The following is a 22281-nucleotide window of genomic DNA, read 5'->3' as shown; positions in this document are numbered from 1 at the left end:
CCTGCGAGGTACCTGCTGTCCCACCTGTCCAGACACCCAGTGAACGACCCAGTTTGGGTCACGAACGGGTTTCCTCTTCCGCTTGTTCACAAGTTCAGATTCTTTTCAGTTGAAGAGTCCAAAATGACTTTTTCTGTTTGTCATGTCAGACTTTGACAAACGGGTCAATGACAACAAGACGGCTGCTGAGGAGGCCATGAAGAAGATTCCCTTCATCAACGCCACCATCATGGCCGCCAACCAGAAGACCAGGCAGGCGGAGGCGGCGCTCGGCAACGCCGCCGCAGACGCCCGAGAGGCCAAAACTAAGGCCGAGGAGGCGGAGCGTATTGCCAGCAACGTTCAGAAGGTGCAAATGAACACGGTTATGCTGCAGCTGCAGTGGCGGCGCCCCCTGCTGTTCAGCAGGAAAGCCTTTCAAGTTTAAGGGTTAATTATTGAGTACAAATACTGGGTATTCAGACACGGTACAGGTGTGGGCAATACAGTGATCGCCTTGGCAACCACTTCAAACAAAGGCTATGTGTCGCGCTGTGCACGGTCTTATCTCCGTGCACAGCGCGACCTTTGACCTTCCTGGGTAGATAAAGAAGCTGATACGAGACGCTTCTGAAGCTGACCTGCAGGCACAGGACAGGGAGACAGATGAGACCAGTAAAACCCATCAGGGCACAGAAGCAGGACAGCAGGGGGCGCCGCCACTTTCTGACTGCCTCTACCCACTGTGACTCTGGCTTCTTCTCGTAGGCTTCCACCAAGACCAAGGAGGAGGCCGAGAAGGCGTTCCAGGACACGAGCGCGTTGGACAGCGAGGTGGATGACATGATGGACCAGCTGGGCTCTGCTGAACAGGAACTGGCAAAGAAGGCGGCCGAGGCGGACCGCGATATGATGATGGCCTCCATGGTACGGGCCGCGCCGCCGCCTGAGCTACGGCCTCCAGCTCTTTGCTGTTTTTACAGAGATCCAAATATTTGTTGTGCTTCAGGCATCTGACAACGCCAAGGAGGCCGAGGACAACGCCCGCAAGGCTAAAGGGGCCGTCAAGATGGTCCTGAACACCATCACCGCCCTGCTGGATCAGCTGGGTAAGAACGACGTCGTAGTGAGGGCTCGGCTGATGCAGCGGCCGCCGCAACAGTTGTTGACATTGTTGGTTCCTCCTCCTCAGGAAACATCGACAGAGTGGATCTGAGCAAACTCAACGAGATCGACGAGTCCCTGAAGAACGCCAAAGGCAAGATGTCCGACAGCGATCTGGACAGGAAGCTGGTGGAGCTGAACGACATGGCACGGACACAGGAAGACATGATCAATGACTACGATCGGCAGATTCGGGAGATCCACGCCGACATCGCCAACCTCAACGACATCAAAAACACTTTACCCGAAGGCTGCTTCAACACGCCGTCTCTCGAGAGGCCTTAGCTCCACCCCACAGCTAAACCCCGCCTTCACAGCTAACACTCCCTCAAACATGTCAAACTTTTATCAAAAGGTTTTTAACGCTTTGTTTTTGGATTCTCCTTTTCTATTTGAAGCCAATATTTCATGTTTGTAACCAGCAGGGGGCAGCGTTGGTTTGGTTCGGCGCTGCGGCGCCGTTGTGGGCGCTCGCCGATCCGCCGAAAGAAGCCGTGCCGATAAATAAATTAGAACCACGATCCCAATGTGACTGCACCGTTTGCTCCTCACCGCGCTCACATCATCTAGTTACCATGGTGACCGGGGAGGGGACAGCATCCGGACCCTCCACGCCGCTCAGCCGTGTTCAAACGCCACACTGAAGGAACCTTCATCGCAGTTTTCAGCATTCCATTCGTACGTCCGCAGTATTCACGCTTCGGTTGTTTAAGCTCCACCCACTTCAGTTTCGTTGGGGACAAACCAGCCAAGTGCACGTGAGTGCGCACGTGTTTTGGACCCAGCGGCTCCTGGTGATGCGTTCAGGGCCACTAACGTTTGCTGCTGGCCTCCGTCACGTGATCCATCTGACACTATGCAACTTTGTACATTTGATCTGATACACTGGTGCTAATAATTATTTCAAATGTTCTATTTTTGTGAGAATGTTTTTTATTGAGACGTAGTGAGAAATTTATGTGTGTAAATATCTGAAAATGATTCAGGACCGGCTGAAGAAACACGCAGACAGCCACGTTACGTTCTGTCAGAACCAATCAACTGAAACCTCCAGTTAAATATCTATTTGTGTATCGCTATGGTAACGTCTGTGGTATATTATCATGTGCTTGCTCGGAAACGGCTCGCAGCAAAGCCAACACTACACTTTTGTTGATTTCTCGCACATTGATTAACTTTTTCTTTTTGTTTTAATCAATCGGAATGTTTTAAGTCACATGTTGCTGCATTAGTAACTATTTTAGTGTTTTGTGCCTTTAATTATTCAGTTTGGTTGTAATCGCTGTCCGTGGTATATCTCACTCGTTGGTACTGAAACGGGCTCGTTTGAAAATCAGAGCAACCATCTGGGTGGTCGTCATGTGACCTGTGACCTCAGGAGCTCTGACCTTTCATCACACCAACAGTATTTGAAGTTGTGCTGGGAACACGCCATCCTCACGCTGGCGGTCCCGACCCGATGCCTTGTTGACCCTGAAGTGCCTGTACAGCCAAACGTAACATTTGAATAATAAAACTTTACTCCAGAAGTGGACGTGTGACGTTTCAGTGATGCCAGGCCCGACCCAGACCCGCCGCCCCAGACCCGCCGCCCCAGAGCCGCCGACCCAGAGCCGCCGACCCAGAGCCGCCGGCCCAGACCCAGGCTCGGGGGCTCGGCTTTGTTGGAGAGCGTTTGGATCCAGATGAGCTCGTTTAATCAGAACCAGAGTCGTTTCATTCTCTGCACAGATTAGAGAAACAAAGGCTGGTGCGAACCCTTTATTGGGAGTTTTTTTGGAACTTTTCATCATGAATTATGAACACCACCTTTGAAACTTTAAAAAAGACACAAAATAATAATCAGACCTTATTCGAGTTATGGAGATCGGTCCCTAACCCGGTCTCTAAGAAACACTGAAACATTTGGATTCAGTGGAACTGACAGAAGACCAGTTTGAACTGTTTCATAATATAAATCCCCCCCGTGGTCCCTCCTCCAGACTCGGGTCCTCGACCAGAGGCCGGGAACTCTGAGGGTTCAGCCCAGATCTGAGCGGTTCCGAGGACTCTTCTGGACAGAGATCTGATGATTACTTCATAATCTGTCTCCTACCTTGTAGACAGGAAGTGCAACCAACTGTTGTGCAATTTAGACAAGCCTGTAAAGGCAAAATAACATGTTTATTCCAGAGTAATAGACCTTTCACACACATTAAGGTTCGAGCCTTAATTTGTCACATTTTAGAATATGTGGGACATTTCTAGTCCAGCTTTTCTTTCTGCTGTCACATTCAAAACATATGTGACTGAAAGGGAGTTCTCATCTCCAGAGGCCCTGAGATAAAAACGTTTTATTGCACTAGAAGCTAAAAATACTTTATATTTCTCCAACCAGACGCGTGCCCTAACCCCGCGGGTGCGCGCCTGACCCACGGGGCTCGCTCCCGGCTCAGCAGGAAGGCAGCGTGCACGTTGGCAGCCGGTCAAACTGTGACCACGCCGGGAGTCCGGTCACTTCCAGACCCCCGCAGACCCCCGCAGACCCCCGCACCGCCCCGCAGCACCGGGACGCAGGAGACGGAGTTTCTGCGGAAGTTTGGCCGGCGGGCAAACACCAGAGAGCGGAACCATGCGGGAGGGAGAGCCGGGCTGCCGGACCGACGCCGGCTGCTCAGCTAACTGCTAAATTAGCCAAGTGAAAGGCGGCCAAGTGCCCCAGCAGGCGGATTAAAACCGAACTTTCACCACTTCGGTGACCGGGACAACCGACGCCGACACCCTCCAGAGAACTTCCCCTCGACACAACACGTTCCACCTGAACCGAACATGGACTCTGACTCGGTGTCTGGCGACGTGGACTCAGTTCACGGCGGACGGAACCTCCTGGGTCCCCTGGTGGAGCAGCTCTTGGTGGACGCCGTGACCCAGCAGCAGGGCTGGCTCCGAGTTTACGGTAAGACCAGGCAGGTGGGCCGCATAGACCCCCGAGCATGACTCGGTGCTCCCAGAGTCCTGGTCCCGGTCCTGGTCCAGGTCCTGGTCCAGGTCCCGGTCCAGGTCCCGGTCCTGGTCCAGGTTAATGGCGAGGTCGTGGCGGCCCCACGTCCTCTTCCTGGACAGTTTGATGTCTCCGTCAGTTGCGTTGGTGACTTTATTCCCCCCCCCAAACTTTAGAACTTCAGAACTTCTGATGAGTTGGTGCAGGGTCGCTTTTTGGTCAACATTGTTTGGAAAGGGTTAAAAACCCGAACTTAATCATGAACGGGTTGTTTTAGCGCGACTGAAAAGGTCCAAATGAAGCGTTTAGACGATACGTTCAGAATTTTATAGAATTGCGGAACTGTCCCGTGTTACGAGATGGGCGGGGAGTTCATGACGTAGCTCTGACGTCATAGGCCAGCAACAAGAGTGACCCACGTGGCTCCGTTTGACGAGAGGTGGGTAGAGTACCGAAAAGTACTCATCCCAAAAAATTACTCCGGAAAGTCTGTGAACGAGCGACTCGCGCTGAGTGACTGACGCTAATGTCTGTGGCGCAGTTGTAGATCCCTTCCTGTCCGGTGGATCACAGACCAGCGATCCGCTGAGAGGAAAAACACGGGGGGCGGAGATATGCTACAAGTACGATCTAACCCATCCATAACATCTAACCCATCCATAACTACCCAAGTGTGTCTTTAACGTCTAAACCATCCATAACTACCCAAGTGTGTCTTTAACGTTTAAACCATCCATAACTACCCAAGTGTGTCTTTAACGTTTAAACCATCCATAACTACCCAAGTGTGTCTTTAACGTCTAAACCATCCATAACTACCCAAGTGTGTCTTTAACGTCTAAACCATCCATAACTACCCAAGTGTGTCTTTAACGTTTAAACCATCCATAACTACCCAAGTGTGTCTTTAACGTCTAAACCATCCATAACTACCCAAGTGTGTCTTTAACGTTTAACCCATCCATAACTACCCAAGTGTGTCTTTAACGTTTAACCCATCCATAACTACCCAAGTGTGTCTTTAACGTTTAAACCCATCCATAACTACCCAAGTGTGTCTTTAACGTTTAAACCATCCATAACTACCCAAGTGTGTCTTTAACGTTTAAACCATCCATAACTACCCAAGTGTGTCTTTAACGTTTAAACCATCCATAACTACCCAAGTGTGTCTTTAACGTCTAAACCATCCATAACTACCCAAGTGTGTCTTTAACGTCTAAACCATCCATAACTACCCAAGTGTGACTTATGCATCAGCTCAGGTCCAAATCATTCAGCCACAATAATTGTTTAATGTTTATCTTTCTTATTTCTATATTATTCTATATTTATGTAAATATGCTTATAATTTATTCTCGTTTTTCTCTCTATGCCTACGTTTTAATCTTATTTGTATTATATTTATTCTATTTCTATACTTTGTAAATACACCTGCTGCTCTTTGTGTCTATACACTATAGTTATTATATAGTTATTCCTCCATGTCTAGGCTGCTATTACAATTCAATTTGAATAAGCTATTAAGTTCAGGTCAGAGGTCAGCAGGCCCGTGCCCAGCTATGAAGTGAGTGATACCTGATGAACATAGAGGGGACGGGGGGGGCAGTAACCTGTCAGGTGATCATGTTTTGGTACCCAGCCGTTTCACCTGTAGTAGCAGAACCAGATGTGTTAGCAACGGAGCAGCTGCAGCGTTCTCCTGAACTGGCTCAAAATTAGAAGTTAGTAGGTTGATTATTGTTGTCATGGGCTGGTGCTGAGGTCATCGGCTGGTGGTGAGGTCATCAGCTGGTGGTGAGGTCATCGGCTGGTGGTGAGGTCATCGGCTGGTGCTGAGGTCATCGGCTGGTGGTGAGGTCATTCTCTGGTGGTGAGGTCATCAGCTGGTGCTGAGGTCATCGGCTGGTGGTGAGGTCATTCTCTGGTGGTGAGGTCATCAGCTGGTGCTGAGGTCATCGGCTGGTGCTGAGGTCATCGGCTGGTGGTGAGGTCATCGGCTGGTGGTGAGGTCATTCTCTGGTGGTGAGGTCATCAGCTGGTGGTGAGGTCATTCGCTGGTGGTGAGGTCATTCTCTGGTGCTGAGGTCATCAGCTGGTGCTGAGGTCATCGGCTGGTGCTGAGGTCATCGGCTGGTGGTGAGGTCATTCTCTGGTGGTGAGGTCATCGGCTGGTGCTGAGGTCATCGGCTGGTGGTGAGGTCATTCTCTGGTGGTGAGGTCATCAGCTGGTGCTGAGGTCATCGGCTGGTGCTGAGGTCATCGGCTGGTGCTGAGGTCATCGGCTGGTGGTGAGGTCATTCTCTGGTGGTGAGGTCATCAGCTGGTGGTGAGGTCATTCGCTGGTGGTGAGGTCATTCTCTGGTGCTGAGGTCATCAGCTGGTGCTGAGGTCATCGGCTGGTGCTGAGGTCATCGGCTGGTGGTGAGGTCATTCTCTGGTGGTGAGGTCATCGGCTGGTGGTGAGGTCATCGGCTGGGGGTGAGGTCATTCTCTGGTGGTGAGGTCATTCTCTGGTGGTGAGGTCATCGGCTGGTGGTGAGGTCATTCTCTGGTGGTGAGGTCATTCTCTGGTGGTGAGGTCATCGGCTGGTGGTGAGGTCATCAGCTGGTGGTGAGGTCATTCTCTGGTGGTGAGGTCATCAGCTGGTGGTGAGGTCATTCTCTGGTGGTGAGGTCATCGGCTGGTGGTGAGGTCATCGGCTCTTATGGGCCACCCGGTCTGCCGTTGTGCCGATGGTGCCTTCAGGACCACCGCACCATGAGAAATCAAGGAGACGAGAAGGTTCAGAGTATGAACATAAACGGTCACAACCGGTCACTTCCTGGTGATAAGTCCTGCTGAGCAGGTGGCGCTCCACGTGGCTGCGGCCGTCACCAGTGTGCGGTTGGTACGTGCACACTAGTCCCGTCAACGGTTGCATTAGCGCTAGCTGTTGCAGCAGCTATGTTGTCATGTCTGTCTTCGCCCTGACGTCTTCCATCCTTCTGATGAGTATGAAACTTTCTCCTGTAAATATTTCCTCTTCTCTCAGATCCTTGACCTTTGACCTTCGTCATGATTACCTGATACTGTTTATAGCATTATATATACAGTTTTATCAACCTTGAGTTAGTTTCCAGTTCATATGCCCTTTTAGGGCGTCCCCTTTGAAAGGGGGTGTCTTGTTGGAGCAGGGCTGGTGGGTGGGACAGCGGACGCTGATCACAGGAGGAAATGGAAAGTTCCTCTGAGGGCCGGCTGTTGTCAGCGTGATGGTGTGTGGTGAGGCAGGATTTCCCCTCTGGAACAAAGCAAGTGTGGAGCTTCTGTGGACTAAAATAGCCTGCAGGCTGCTGGAGACCTCTGCTTGGAGAAATTGAGGCCCAGGCTGTCGTGCTAAAGACAGGCGCTACTGAAGACCAAGCTAATGTGCAGCGACGCTCGCTCTCTTTCTACTAGCATCGCCCTGTCTCCTGCTAACGAATGTTGCGCTCTCATTAGCGTTTCCCTCACGACCAGTTGCACAGACAGGTGCACTTAAGTTACAGATGGGAGAGTACTCAGAGTACTGCGGTGTTTCCCCCAGGATCACTGGGCCGACCCCTGACCCCTGACCCCTGACCCCAGAATGGTGTGCCCCTCCCTCTCTTGGCTATTTATAGCTGGTGTCACTCAGACTGGGTGGCGTCTAAATATCAGTTATTCTAATGACTGATTGCTTTAGTCTTTCTTTTATTTATTTATTTCTATTTACAATGATTCTCTCCGTTAGTGTAACGATTGATAAGATGAATTAAGATAATTGATAAATAAGTTGTTTGCTGTAGAAAACTCTAAAAAATAGAAAATTGAACATGAAATGCCTCCATCATCTTCATCAACCCACATTCTCCTCCTCATCACAGTTACACCTGTCAGGAGTCAGGTGGGGCTACACCTGCCATACACCTGTCAGGGGTAAGGTGGGGCTACACCTGCCATACACCTGTCAGGGGTAAGGTGGGGCTACACCTGCCATACACCTGTCAGGGGTAAGGTGGGGCTACACCTGCCATACTCCTGTCAGGGGTAAGGTGGGGCTACACCTGCCATACACCTGTCAGGGGTAAGGTGGGGCTACACCTGCCATACACCTGTCAGGGGTAAGGTGGGGCTACACCTGCCATACTCCTGTCAGGGGTAAGGTGGGGCTACACCTGCCATACTCCTGTCAGGAGTAAGGTGGGGCTACACCTGCCATACTCCTGTCAGGGGTAAGGTGGGGCTACACCTGCCATACACCTGTCAGGAGTAAGGTGGGGCTACACCTGCCATACTCCTGTCAGGGGTAAGGTGGGCTACACCTGCCATACACCTGTCAGGGGTAAGGTGGGGCTACACCTGCCATACTTCTGTCAGGGGTAAGGTGGGGCTACACCTGTCAGGAGTAAGGTGGGGCTACACCTGCCATACTCCTGTCAGGGGTAAGGTGGGGCTACACCTGCCATACACCTGTCAGGAGTAAGGTGGGGCTACACCTGCCATACTCCTGTCAGGGGTAAGGTGGGGCTACACCTGCCATACACCTGTCAGGGGTAAGGTGGGGCTACACCTGCCATACACCTGTCAGGAGTAAGGTGGGGCTACACCTGTCAGGGGTAAGGTGGGGCTACACCTGCCATACTCCTGTCAGGGGTAAGGTGGGGCTACACCTGCCATATTCCTGTCAGGGGTAAGGTGGGGCTACACCTGCCATACTCCTGTCAGGGGTAAGGTGGGGCTACACCTGCCATACTCCTGTCAGGGGTAAGGTGGGGCTACACCTGCCATACACCTGTCAGGTGGAGGAGGTGATCACAGAGCCAGTTGACCCGTGAATGTCCACTTCACCCCGATCTGGTCCTCATGGTGCAGCCCAGCCCAGTTCGTGGTGCAACAGACGCCATTCAGGTGTCACGGGGGTTGTTTTCACCTGGATGAGCGTGGCTCAGGTAAGCTCTAACAAGGCTCCTGTGTGTGTTTCAGATGTCCACGGTCCTCCAGCTTATCACTTCTCCTGTGGTCAAAGGTCATACAGCAACTCTGGAAGCTGGGAGAGGAAGTTCTGCATCCTGACTGACAGTCAGCTGATCCTGGTCAGCAAGGACGAAGAGGTCATTTCATCTCTGACCTCATCAGTGATCAGAAGTAGCTTTAGTCAAAGATGCACACCTCTAATTTTCAGAATAACAACATAAATTTTAAAGGTGTAGATTATCAGTCATCCTTATTTTTACACTTTATGTGTAATTATTCACGTAACAACATTTACATTTCTGACCTTTATCGTTCAGCGTTTCTGATACATTCATGAACAGAAATCCTGAAGAGTGTGTGCTACGCGCTCGCTTGCTAACGGAGAAGAGAAAGCCAGGATGTCACATATTACAGTCACTCTACAAAGGGAAGAGGAGGCCGAATGCTTCTAACGCCCTTCTGCCCCCCCCCCCCCCCCCCCCAGGTTGGCAGTGAGGCTCTGGACAGTCCCTCTAAGGCTCGAAGTCTCCGCAGGACCGTCAGCGTCCCATCTGATGGCCAGTTCCCAGAGTTGCCAGCAGAGAGCGCTGCAGTGCTTGGTAAGCTGCTGGAGAAGGGCATCTACTTCCTGGTCTGGACCGCCCCCTGCTGGGGCCCCACCTCACTGTGGCGGAGCACCTAAACACCTAAACCCCCACAGCAGACCACACCTGGGAGGTTCAGGCTGTTCACTCAGATATGGGCCATCCCATCCTTTTCTGTTCCAGCTGAGATTCTGGTCCTTCTGGGCCCTGGGTAGGGAGCAGGAAGGAAGGAGGGAAGGAAGGAAGGAGGGAAGGAAAGGTGGAGGGAGGGAAAGGTGGGAAGGAGGGAGGGAGGGAAGGAAGAATGGAGGGAAGGGTGGGGAAGGGTGAGGGAGGAACAAAGACCCCCTCTAACCTTCCTAACCCAGCTGGGGGGCGGCCCCTCTCCTGGCCGAGCCCATGCAGGCGAGGACCTTCTCTGGGTCATGTGACTTCCTGTAGCACCTCTGGAAGCTGAAGATCAAAGACTTCTGTGGTATCGTAGTGGTCCAAAGTTGGTCAGCGGAAACAGTTTATGTCCTGCTGAGTTTCGTCACAGCGCTGTTGCTAATGCTAAGCTAATGCTAACGTCATCTGTCCACAGCTTTCTGATGCATCTTGAAGAATAACTGGAATCATAAACATCGTGTTTTTACCTGAATACGATAAAAGAGGAGCAAGGTGCCAGAAAGGAAAGTGTTTTATTTTATGAAAGCAGGATGCCTCATCAGTAATGGTCAGGAGCACTGAGCAGGTAGGGTCACCTAGGGGCTCTGGCCCCTGCTCCTCCCCCTACTGGTCCTTCTCACTGAGCAGGTAGGGTCACCGAGGGGCTCTGGCCCCTGCTCCTCCCCCTACTGGTCCTTCTCACTGAGCAGGTAGGGTCACCTAGGGGCTCTGGCCCCTGCTCCTCCCCCTGCTGGTCCTTCTCACTGAGCAGGTAGGGTCACCTAGGGGCTCTGGCCCCTGCTCCTCCCCCTGCTGGTCCTTCTCACTGAGCAGGTAGGGTCACCTAGGGGCTCTGGCCCCTGCTCCTCCCCCTGCTGGTCCTTCTCACTGAGCAGGTAGGGTCACCTAGGGGCTCTGGCCCCTGCTCCTCCCCCTGCTGGTCCTTCTCACTGAGCAGGTAGGGTCACCTAGGGGCTCTGGCCCCTGCTCCTCCCCCTGCTGGTCTTCTCACTGAGCAGGTAGGGTCACCGAGGGGCTCTGGCCCTGCTCCTCCCCCTACTGGTCCTTCTCACTGAGCAGGTAGGGTCACCGAGGGGCTCTGGCCCCTGCTCCTCCCCCTGCTGGTCCTTCTCACTGAGCAGGTAGGGTCACCTAGGGGCTCTGGCCCCTGCTCCTCCCCCTGCTGGTCCTTCTCACTGAGCAGGTAGGGTCACCTAGGGGCTCTGGCCCCTGCTCCTCCCCCTGCTGGTCCTACTCACTGAGCAGGTAGGGTCACCGAGGGGCTCTGGCCCCTGCTCCTCCCCCTGCTGGTCCTTCTCACTGAGCAGGTAGGGTCACCTAGGGGCTCTGGCCCCTGCTCCTCCCCCTGCTGGTCCTTCTCACTGAGCAGGTAGGGTCACCTAGGGGCTCTGGCCCCTGCTCCTCCCCCTGCTGGTCCTTCTCACTGAGCAGGTAGGGTCACCGAGGGGCTCTGGCCCCTGCTCCTCCCCCTGCTGGTCCTTCTCACTGAGCAGGTAGGGTCACCGAGGGGCTCTGGCCCCTGCTCCTCCCCCTGCTGGTCCTTCTCACTGAGCAGGTAGGGTCACCGAGGGGCTCTGGCCCCTGCTCCTCCCCCTGCTGGTCCTTCTCACTGAGCAGGTAGGGTCACCTAGGGGCTCTGGCCCCTGCTCCTCCCCCTGCTGGTCCTTCTCACTGAGCAGGTAGGGTCACCGAGGGGCTCTGGCCCCTGCTCCTCCCCCTGCTGGTCCTTCTCACCACCCCTGGACCCTGATTCTTTGTTTTACTGACCTGATCACCTCTGCAGACATAAGAGATCTTAGATGGTCCTTCTAAATGCTTCTAAAGCTGCTCATCGACAATGTGCAACCACAAGAGGATGAGCCCTGAATCAGGCTCTGGTGGTCCTGGTGGTACTGGTGGTCCTGGTGGTACTGGTGGTCCTGGGACAGCAGACCAACTGATGCCCCTCTTCTGCTTCTCTCTAGATGTGTCTTCAGGCCGATCGCCCAGGAGGCGGAGCCTTTCTAGTGCGCTCGCTTCTGAGAAAAGTGGGATTGTGGGAAATACCAATTTGTCTCCTTTTAAAGTTTCGGTGAGTAACTCGACATCTACCTGCTCCTGTGCCAGTTGGGGGCTATCGGGGCAAATCACCGGCACTCGTGGCCACGGGCCCGCTCTGCCTGATGCCAGCGTTGCTTCACATCCATTGGCGACGTGAAGCTAGCTAAAGCTAGCGCACCGTAAAAACGGGACGTTTGTGTCACATGAGACAGGAAATAAGAGTCTAACCTGCTAGGTGTTTGGCCGGCATAGACGACCGCTGGACCTCGGTATCGCCGAACCTGGCTCACTTCCTGTGGGCGGAGCTCCCTGGGTCCACCTCTGATCGGGTTCTGCCTCCATCTTTCAGGGTTTCTTCAGCAAACGATTCAAAGGTTCCATCAAAAGAAAAAAGAATCAAATCAAACTGGACAGAAACACCAGCGTCAGACTGATGGGACCTGGGACGGAAAGGTGCCTGTCTGTCTGCCTGCCTGTCTGTCTGCCTGCCTGTCTGTCTGCCTGTCTCCCTGTCTGCCTGTCTCCCTGCCTGTCTCCCTGCCTGTCTCCCTGCCTGCCTGTCTCCCTGCCTGTCTCCCTGCCTGTCTCCCTGCCTGTCTCCCTGCCTGCCTGTCTCCCTGCCTGTCTCCCTGCCTGTCTCCCTGCCTGTCTCCCTGCCTGCCTGTCTCCCTGCCTGTCTCCCTGCCTGTCTCCCTCCCTGCCTGTCTCCCTGCCTGTCTCCCTCCCTGCCTGTCTCCCTGCCTGCCTGTCTCCCTGCCTGTCTCCCTGCCTGTCTGCCTGTCTCCCTGCCTGCCTGTCTCCCTGCCTGTCTCCCTGCCTGTCTGCCTGTCTCCCTGCCTGCCTGTCTCCCCTGCCTGTCTCCCTGCCTGCCTGTCTCCCTGCCTGCCTGTCTCCCTGCCTGTCTCCCTGCCTGTCTCCCTGCCTGCCTGCCTGTCTCCCTGCCTGCCTGTCTCCCTGCCTGTCTGCCTGTCTCCCTGCCTGCCTGTCTCCCTGCCTGTCTCCCTGTCTGCCTGTCTCCCTGTCTGCCTGTCTCCCTGCCTGCCTGCCTGTCTCCCTGCCTGTCTCCCTGTCTCCCTGCCTGTCTCCCTGCCTGCCTGTCTCCCTGCCTGTCTCCCTGCCTGTCTGCCTGCCTGTCTGCCTGCCTGTCTGCCTGTCTCCCTGCCTGTCTCCCTGCCTGCCTGTCTCCCTGCCTGCCTGTCTCCCTGCCTGTCTGCCTGCCTGTCTGCCTGTCTCCCTGCCTGTCTCCCTGCCTGCCTGCCTGCCTGTCTCCCTGCCTGTCTCCCTGCCTGCCTGCCTGTCTCCCTGCCTGTCTCCCTGCCTGCCTGCCTGTCTCCCTGCCTGCCTGCCTGTCTCCCTGCCTGTCTCCCTGCCTGCCTGCCTGTCTCCCTGCCTGCCTGCCTGTCTCCCTGCCTGTCTCCCTGCCTGCCTGCCTGTCTGACTGCCTGTCTGTCTGCTCCGTGCTCCACGTCACACCTGGATTTTCCCTCTCAGGTGTGCAGAGCCCCCCCAGCTGAAGGAGACGAGCTCCCGTGAGTCTCTGAGTCCTGGCAGCACCGTGGAGGCTGTGGACCTGCACCTGGAGGAGGAGGTCTCCACCAAGTCGCTGCACAGCAGCATCCTGGGGCGGGACTTTTGCTTCCAGGTGCGTTGATCTGCTGTCACGTGATCATGTGACCTCACAGTCGTGGTTATGGTCCGGTTATCACAATGTACTGTCACCTGTCTGTGGGTCACCTGACTGTGGGTCACCTGTCTCCATGTCACCTGTCTGTGGGTCACCTGTCTCCATGTCACCTGTCTCCATGTCACCTGTCTCCATGTCACCTGACTGTGGGTCACCTGACTGTGGGTCACCTGTCTCCATGTCACCTGTCTGTGGGTCACCTGACTGTGGGTCACCTGTCTCCATGTCACCTGTCTGTGGGTCACCTGACTGTGGGTCACCTGTCTCCATGTCACCTGTCTGTGGGTCACCTGACTGTGGGTCACCTGTCTGTGGGTCACCTGTCTCCATGTCACCTGTCTGTGGGTCACCCGACTGTGGGTCACCTGTCTCCATGTCACCTGACTGTGGGTCACCTGACTGTGGGTCACCTGTCTCCATGTCACCTGTCTGTGGGTCACCTGACTGTGGGTCACCTGTCTCCATGTCACCTGTCTGTGGGTCACCTGACTGTGGGTCACCTGTCTCCATGTCACCTGTCAGATGACCTATTCTGGTGGAACCAAGTGTTTCAGCTGCTCCTCAGCCTCAGAAAGAGACAAGTGGATGGAGAACCTGAGGAGAACCCTTCAGCCCAACAAGGTAGAAGGATGGTGGACTCTTGTGTGCTGTCCAGTGGTCACATGACCACTGTTCCCTGACCACTGTTCCCTGACGGTCTTTTCCCATTTGACCAGGAAAACTGTCGGCGGGCAGAGAACCTGCTGAGACTGTGGGTCATCGAAGCCAAAGATCTGCCTCCAAAGAAGAGCTACTTCTGTGAGCTGTGTCTGGATGACGTTCTGTACGCCAGGACCACCAGCAAGATGCGTCACGACAGCCTGTTTTGGGGGGAGTTCTTTGAGTTCTGCAGCCTGCCCCCCACACAGAACATCACTGTGCACATCTACCGCGACGTGGACCGGAAGAAGAAGGACAAGAGCAACTACGTGGGCCTGGTCAACATCACGGTGGCAGATGTGAGGGGCCGGCACTTCGTGGAGAGGTGGTACCCTGTCAGCACCCCCACCGTCAGCAAGACTAAAGGGGGGGGGCCGTCCATCCGCATCAAGTCCCGCTTCCAGACCGTCTCCATCCTTCCCATGGAGCGGTACAAGGAGTTCGCCGAGTTCACCACCACCAACTACAGCGTGCTGTGCTCGGTGCTGGAGCCTGTCATCAGCGTGAGGAACAAGGAGGAGGTGGCCCGTGCGCTGGTTCACATCCTGCACAGCACCGGCAGAGCAAAGGTCAGACACCAGCACGCGACCCTGACCCTGACCCTGACCCTAACCCTGACCCTGACCCTGACCCTAACCCTGACCCTGACCCTGACCCTGACCCTAACCCTGACCCTGACCCTGACCCTGACCCTGACCCTAACCCTGACCCTAACCCTAACCCTGACCCTAACCCTGACCCTGACCCTGACCCTGACCCTGACCCTAACCCTAACCCTGACCCTGACCCTGACCCGGCGCCCTCGGGCCGGGACGGCTGCTGCCACAACCCGAAAGTCTTGAGCGTCACCTGTTGACCTGTCCTGTCAGGACTTCCTCACAGACCTGGTGATGTCAGAGGTGGACCGCTGTGCTGACCACGACGTCCTGATCTTTCGGGAGAACACGCTAGCTACCAAAGCTATTGAGGAGTACCTGAAGCTGGTGGGACAGAAGTACCTGCAGGACGCTCTGGGTGAGCACCTGGACACCAGCGTCTGTCAGGCTAACGTATTGAGTCCATGCTGTGCCCCAACCCCCCCACCCTAACCCTAACCCCCCCATCCTAACCCTAACCCCAACCCCCCCCACCCTAACCCCCCCATCCTAACCCTAACCCTAACCCCCCCATCCTAACCCTAACCCCAACCCCCCCCACCCTAACCCCCCCATCCTAACCCTAACCCTAACCCCCCCATCCTAACCCTAACCCCCCCATCCTAACCCCCCCCCCACCCTAACCCCCCCATCCTAACCCTAACCCCAACCCCCCCCACCCTAACCCTAACCCCAACCCCCCCCACCCTAACCCCCCCATCCTAACCCTAACCCCAACCCACCCTAACCCTAACCCTAACCCCCCCACCCTAACCCTAACCCCCCCATCCTAACCCCCCCCACCCTAACCCTAACCCCCCCATCCTAACCCATCCTAACCCTAACCCCAACCCCCCCCACCCTAACCCTAACCCCAACCCCCCCCACCCTAACCCCCCCATCCTAACCCCAACCCCCCCCATCCTAACCCTAACCCCAACCCCCCCCACCCTAACCCTAACCCTCCCAGCCCAACCGAGTCTCTTTGACCAGTCGTGTTGCTGGTTTCAGAACCCCTAACCCCAACCCCCCCCACCCTAACCCCCCCATCCTAACCCTAACCCTAACCCTAACCCCCCCCACCCTAACCCTAACCCTAACCCCAACCCCCCCCACCCTAACCCTAACCCCAACCCCCCCCACCCTAACCCTAATGTGGCCATATTCCGGCTTCCTTTCATATCGGCGCCGCTCAGCAGGGTGGTCCAAAAGGATCCCGATGAAACATTCACAACGCTCGTGATCCACGTTGTCTTGTGTCCCCAGGTGAGTTCATCAAAGCTCTTTACGAGTCTGAGGAGAACTGCGAGGTGGACCCCAGCCGCTGTTCAGCCGCCAAGCTTCCGGAACATCAGAGTAACCTGAAGATGTGCTGTGAGCTGGCGTTCTGCAAGATCATCAACTCCTACTGGTACCACAGAACTCCTGACGGGCTCGGTGCACCGTGCCGGTGGCGCCACCTGCTGGGTGATGCCGGTGACAAGTGTCGTCAGTTAATTTATTCCATTAAATCAAATCTCAGCTCGTGCCTTCATGTGGATCTGGTCCCGACAGAACCGAACACTGAAGGTCCGACACTCACACACCTTGTTGCTTCCTGTCTGTCAGCGTCTTTCCTCGGGAGCTGAAGGAGGTGTTTGCGTCGTGGAAGCAGCAGTGTTCGCTTGGCGGACACCCGCAGGACATCGGCAGGCGCCTGATCAGCTCCTCCCTCTTCCTGCGCTTCCTGTGTCCTGCCATCATGTCTCCGTCACTCTTCCGCCTGATGCAGGAGTATCCGGACGATCGGACCTCGCGCACGCTTACCCTCATCGCCAAGGTCATCCAGAACCTGGCCAACTTCACCAGGTGAGGGACGTGTTGGTGCTGCAGCTGCTGCCGCTCAGTCTGGTTTCCATCCCACCTCTGAATGTCCCTCTTTCCAGGTTTGGCACTAAAGAGGAGTACATGACATTTATGAATGACTTCCTGGAGCACGAGTGGGCCGGGATGCTGCGTTTCCTCACGGAGATCTCGGATCCAGACGCGCTCTCCTCCAGCCCGGGCTTTGAGGGTTACGTGGACCTCGGCCATGAGCTGTCGGTCCTGCACCATCTTTTGTGGGAGGTGGTCTCACAACTCGATAAGGTAACGGCTCGATCAGGCCCTCCGGCTATGTGTGCGTTTTCTGATGCTTTAAATCACACGAAATGATTAAAGACGTTAAAGACGCCGTTTAGTGAGGTGGCCAGCAGGGGGCGTTACACCGCGGCAGGAGGAGCGCGTTTGCTCCATTTAACTTGATGCTGAGGTTTCCCTCAGCTAGGGCTGTTCCCTCCGTGGATGCCTCCCCCCCTCCGCTGCTGCCTCTTATTCATACTGTCTGAGCCCCGCGCCATCACGTGCACAGACACAACGTGCACATGCGAAGCACAACGCCTTCGTTCGTACTGTTGTTTATACGTGATCACACCAGCAGAAAAACATGGAAACACTCTGGATGACCTTGTTCTTTACCTGGCCAAACCCAAACCCACTGATTGGCAGGGTTCATAGGTCACGACTGCTTAGGAAACGTGCCGTGCGCATGTGTGAAGAGCTGAACTGTGCTCGCGTGAGCGTGCCCTCATGACCCAGAATGAATGTGTGTGTTGGCATGTGTGTGTCACATCACACACCACACCTTCTGCCCTCAGCTCCACCCCCAGTTTCTCATGTTTTCAGTTTCATTTCCATTTTCCTCATGAGTTTTCTCCTTTCTCCCATTCCTTCCTGGATGCCTGTACCCTTTGCACCATCATCGCCCCCCACCCCCAAACACGCACACACACACACACACACACACGCACACACACACACACACACACACACACACACACACACACACACACAACCGCAGGGTGAAAATTCCTTCCTGCAGGCCACTTTGGCAAAACTGGGACCTCTTCCAAGGATACTGGGAGAAATATCTCGTTGTCTGGCCACACCCACAGCCACAGCCATCCAGCAGCAGGACAATAGCTCCGCCCACAGCATCAGTACCAGCCTATCGTCGGGTTTACAGCGAATCTTCGAGGATCCCGTTGACAGGTGAGCAGCCGGGGAGGGTGCAGGGAGGGTCACTATGGGCAAGGCCAGCTTGATTATAACGGCACTATCATAATAATAAAAGCATGCGCGTCATCCCATCCAGTCAGGTGCCCCGTGGGCAGTCTCCAGTCAGCCACGTGGTGGAGCGCCCCAGTCAGAGGCAAATCCCCCAACTGACTCAGCCGCCCCCCCTTCACAACCTGCTGACAAATCCAGCGGGCCCCCGCCTGCCTCATGGACGCAGCATCTCTCTGCTGGACCTGCAGGATCCCGACAACCATGGCCCCGTGGGGCCACCTCTCCAGGGGGCCACAGCCTGTCTCGGTGGGGTGGGCCCCCCCCCACTCATCCCTGAGCCAGTCTTGCACTCGGATCAAGTTCCCCCCAGAGACAATCAGCCACAGAGCGCGCCGCAGGTGAGGCGGCTGCGTGCAGCGGTCGGCCAGCAACACCCCCTGCAGCCGCTGTCCTTCCAAAACCCAGTGTACCACCTCAGTACCCCCCCCCACTGCACAGCCACCAGTACCCCCCCCCACTGCACAGCCACCAGTACCCCCCCCCACTGCACAGCCACACGCTCCAGCTCTGAGAACCTGAGCTCGGAGAGCTCACAGGCCAGCCACAGCACCTCTGAGGAACTCAGTATCCAGGTGGGGGCCACAGACGGTGCGGCACCATGCAGTATCCAGGTGGGGGCCACAGACGGTGCGGCACCATGCAGTATCCAGGTGGGGGCCACAGACGGTGCGGCACCATGCAGGAGCCCACATGGTCTGGGTGGCAGATGGAGCAACCAGAAGGTGGATTGTTCCAGCCCCGCACGGTGCACACTGGGAGGGGGTAAACTACCCGCTGCCACAGCCGTCGCAATCCTCTGTCAGAACTCAGCAGCGGGTACCGCCCACGTCATCAAGGTGGAACAGCAGAGCAGGGCAGGGGGCGGGGCCACAGCGCCCCAGTCCCTCGCTCAGAGTGCTTTGCCCCACAACGGTGACGGCAGCGTCAACGTGGAGGTCATGACCTCTGGCCCCACAGCCCAGCAACCCCTGACCTACGCTGTGGAGAACACATCTCTGCCCCCGATGAACCCTTCACAACTGCCACAGCAGGTACAGCCGGAGCCTCGTCGCCTCCTGGGCAGGCCACAGGCCACATGACACAGGTGTAATGTCACATGTCTGCTCAGGTGGGCTCTCCTGTGGAGGTGGGGGATGTCGTGATGTCCCCAGTGGAGAGGACGGCAGCCTGGGTGCTCAACAACAGCCAGTATAAGGGAGAGGAGAGAGTGGACAGGAGCAGAGGAGATGGGCGGAGCCCTGAGAAGGTGCACGCACACACGCACGCACACACACACTCTCACACTCTCACACACACGCACACACTCACACACACACTCTCACACACACGCACACGCACGCACGCACGCACACACACTCTCACACACACACTCACACACACACGCACACCATTTGTGTACACACACCTTCATTTGACAGCTGCTTGATGATGATCTCCTGCTTCTGCCAGTACGAGTCAGAGATCGTCCGCCTGAAGGAGCGTCTGCACTCCTCTGGGCGGCGTCTACAGGAGTACGAACGCCGTCTCCTGGCTCAGGAGCAACACATGCAGAAGCTCCTGCAGGAGTACGAACGGCGTCTGGAGGACAGCGAGGAGCGTCTGAGGAGGCAACAGGAGGAGAAGGACGGCCAAATGAAGAGCATCATCTGCAGGTATCCAGACTCTGGCCCCAGAGAACGGGGATGAAGGAAAACACACTGACGTGCACGTGTGGCTGTGTTTGTACGTGCACGCAGGCTGATGGCGGTGGAGGAGGAGCTTAAGCGAGATCATGCAGAGATGCAGCTGGTGATTGAAGCCAAAGAGAAGATCATTGATGCTCAGGTGAAGGTGGCTGACTGGAGAACAAGCATGCTGCCAGATGATGGAACCGGGTCAGAAAATTCACCAGGGTTTAGAAAACGGCAGTAAAAAGGCTTCACGGGCCACAGACGTTTCACACCTGGGGGCGGAGCTTTGTGCACCCCCCCTTCTGCTCTCATTGGCTGCAGCTCTGACATCGTTAGCACCCAGCTGAATATTAATTACGCGTCCAGTTTTTGACTATCAGGCCATCGGCGTGTTTGAGGTCTTAACGATCTGGTGGTCGTTCGTGAGAAGTGGTGCAGCTTTTGTGCTAATGAGACCGAGCGCCGGCCGGTCGCTGCTAATGAGACCGAGCGCCGGCCGGTCGCTGCTAATGAGACCGAGCGCCGGCCGGTCGCTGCTAATGAGACCGAGCGCCGGCCGGTCGCTGCTAATCGGACCGAGCGCCGGCCGGTCGCTGCTAATGAGACCGAGCGCCGGCCGGTCGCTGCTAATGAGACCGAGCGCCGGCCGGTCGCTGCTAATCGGACCGAGCGCCGGCCGGTCGCTGCTAATGGGACCGAGCGCCGGCCGGTCGCTGCTAATCGGACCGAGCGCCGGCCGGTCGCTGCTAATCGGACCGAGCGCCGGCCGGTCGCTGCTAATGAGACCGAGCGCCGGCCGGTCGCTGCTAATGAGACCGAGCGCCGGCCGGTCGCTGCTAATGAGACCGAGCGCCGGCCGGTCGCTGCTAATCGGACCGAGCGCCGGCCGGTCGCTGCGCCCCTCCCACGTGTGACCCTGTAATTCATGCTCCATGCTAAATCACTAGCCTGACGTAGCCGTCCTCCTCACACTCGTACTCACTTCCTGTCTGTCCAATCAGGAGCGACGGATCGGCTCCCTGGATGCAGCAAACTCGAGGCTGATGGCGGCGCTGACGCAGGTGAAGGAGCGCTACAGTTCGCCGCACCTGCGCAACGGCCTGTCAACGTGCCCCCCCCCCCAAACTGTCCATCACTGAGACGGGAGAGTTTAAAAACAGCAGCTGCTGATTGGCTGAACCCGACCCGCCAGACAACAAGTGGGACTTTTGAAATGATTGTAAACACTGAAGTGTGAGCGCACGTGTGAGCGCACGTGTGAGCGCACGTGTGAGCGCACGTGTGCGGCTGTAGCATTAAAAGCACCAGAGAAAGGACGTGTTTTTTATTTTTAATTAATGTCTTTGGTTTCTATTTATTCATCACTCACTTGTTGAGCAACTGAAAAACTGGAGTCGTTCACCTGTCTGTCGTTCACCTGTCTGTCGTTCACCTGTCTGTCGTTCACCTGTCTGCCGTTCACCTGTCTGCCGTTCACCTGTCTGCTTCATCTGTCCGTCTGTCGTTCACCTGTCTGTCGTTCACCTGTGTGCTTCATCTGTCCGTCTGTCGTTCACCTGTCTGCCGTTCACCTGTCTGCCGTTCACCTGTCTGTCGTTCACCTGTCTGCCGTTCACCTGTCTGCTTCATCTGTCCGTCTGTCGTTCACCTGTCTGTCGTTCACCTGTCTGCTTCATCTGTCCGTCTGTCGTTCACCTGTCTGTCGTTCACCTGTCTGCTTCATCTGTCCGTCTGTCGTTCACCTGTCTGTCGTTCACCTGTCTGCTTCATCTGTCCGTCTGTCGTTCACCTGTGCTTCATCTGTCCGTCTGTTCTTCACCTGTCTGTTCACCTGTCTGTCGTTCACCTGTCTTCCAGTAAAGCTGCCTGATTTTCAGCTCCTTCCTGTTCATCAATAAAACTCATTTCAAAATTGCTCTGCTTTTGCTTCTAAACAGTCAAAATATTTATAATATGACCAGTAGGACCTGAACTGGTGGGGACCAGAGTTCATATGTCCTCTGGTCCCCGGTGGGACCAGGACATATGTCCTCTGGTCCCCGGTGGGACCAGTTCATATGTCCTCTGGTCCCCGGTAGGACCAGGACATATGTCCTCTGGTCCCCGGTAGGACCAGGACATATGTCCTCTGGTCCCCGGTGGGACCAGTTCATATGTCCTCTGGTCCCCGGTGGGACCAGTTCATATGTCCTCTGGTCCCCGGTAGGACCAGGACATATGTCCTCTGGTCCCCGGTAGGACCAGGAAATATGTCCTCTGGTCCCCGGTGGGACCAGTTCATATGTCCTCTGGTCCCCGGTAGGACCAGGACATATGTCCTCTGGTCCCCGGTGGGACCAGTTCATATGTCCTCTGGTCCCCGGTAGGACCAGGACATATGTCCTCTGGTCCCCGGTGGGACCAGTTCATATGTCCTCTGGTCCCCGGTAGGACCAGGACATATGTCCTCTGGTCCCCGGTAGGACCAGGACATATGTCCTCTGGTCCCCAGTAGGACCCAGCAACACCCAGACCGTGGTGAAACCAAACACAGCTTGCAGGATTATTATGGTC

The 22281-nt window shown here is 55.7% G+C and overlaps 2 protein-coding genes across 2 annotated transcripts in view; both read left to right on the top strand.

The window, feature by feature from the left end:
- Window positions 1-2672, top strand: part of lamc1 (laminin, gamma 1) — a 23870-nt gene extending 21198 nt beyond the window's left edge. The window contains 5 exon segments of the mRNA XM_029830428.1: window positions 1-8; window positions 150-349; window positions 748-906; window positions 989-1088; window positions 1172-2672. The exon segment at window positions 1-8 is cut by the window's left edge and continues 107 nt beyond it. Of these exon segments, the coding sequence (XP_029686288.1) occupies window positions 1-8; window positions 150-349; window positions 748-906; window positions 989-1088; window positions 1172-1428 (724 nt within the window). The 3' untranslated portion in view covers window positions 1429-2672.
- Window positions 2673-3510: 838 nt separating this feature from the next.
- On the top strand, window positions 3511-21043 carry rasal2 (RAS protein activator like 2). The gene is given in 19 exon segments (XM_029831292.1): window positions 3511-4078; window positions 9111-9238; window positions 9586-9700; window positions 11818-11924; window positions 12243-12346; window positions 13385-13535; window positions 14100-14198; window positions 14294-14845; window positions 15146-15290; window positions 16178-16322; window positions 16520-16759; window positions 16837-17038; window positions 17790-17980; window positions 18084-19089; window positions 19167-19304; window positions 19508-19710; window positions 19795-19882; window positions 20730-20837; window positions 20839-21043. Coding segments are annotated over 19 exon segments (3909 nt in total). The 5' UTR covers window positions 3511-3951; the 3' UTR covers window positions 20899-21043.
- The last annotated feature ends 1238 nt before the right edge of the window (window positions 21044-22281 follow it).

The sequence above is a fragment of the Takifugu rubripes genome, chromosome 22, assembly GCF_901000725.2.
Source record: "Takifugu rubripes chromosome 22, fTakRub1.2, whole genome shotgun sequence".
Classification (NCBI taxonomy): domain Eukaryota; kingdom Metazoa; phylum Chordata; class Actinopteri; order Tetraodontiformes; family Tetraodontidae; genus Takifugu; species Takifugu rubripes.
The sequence above is the reverse complement of the archived record's forward strand: the minus strand, read 5'-3'. Positions and strand labels throughout refer to the sequence as shown.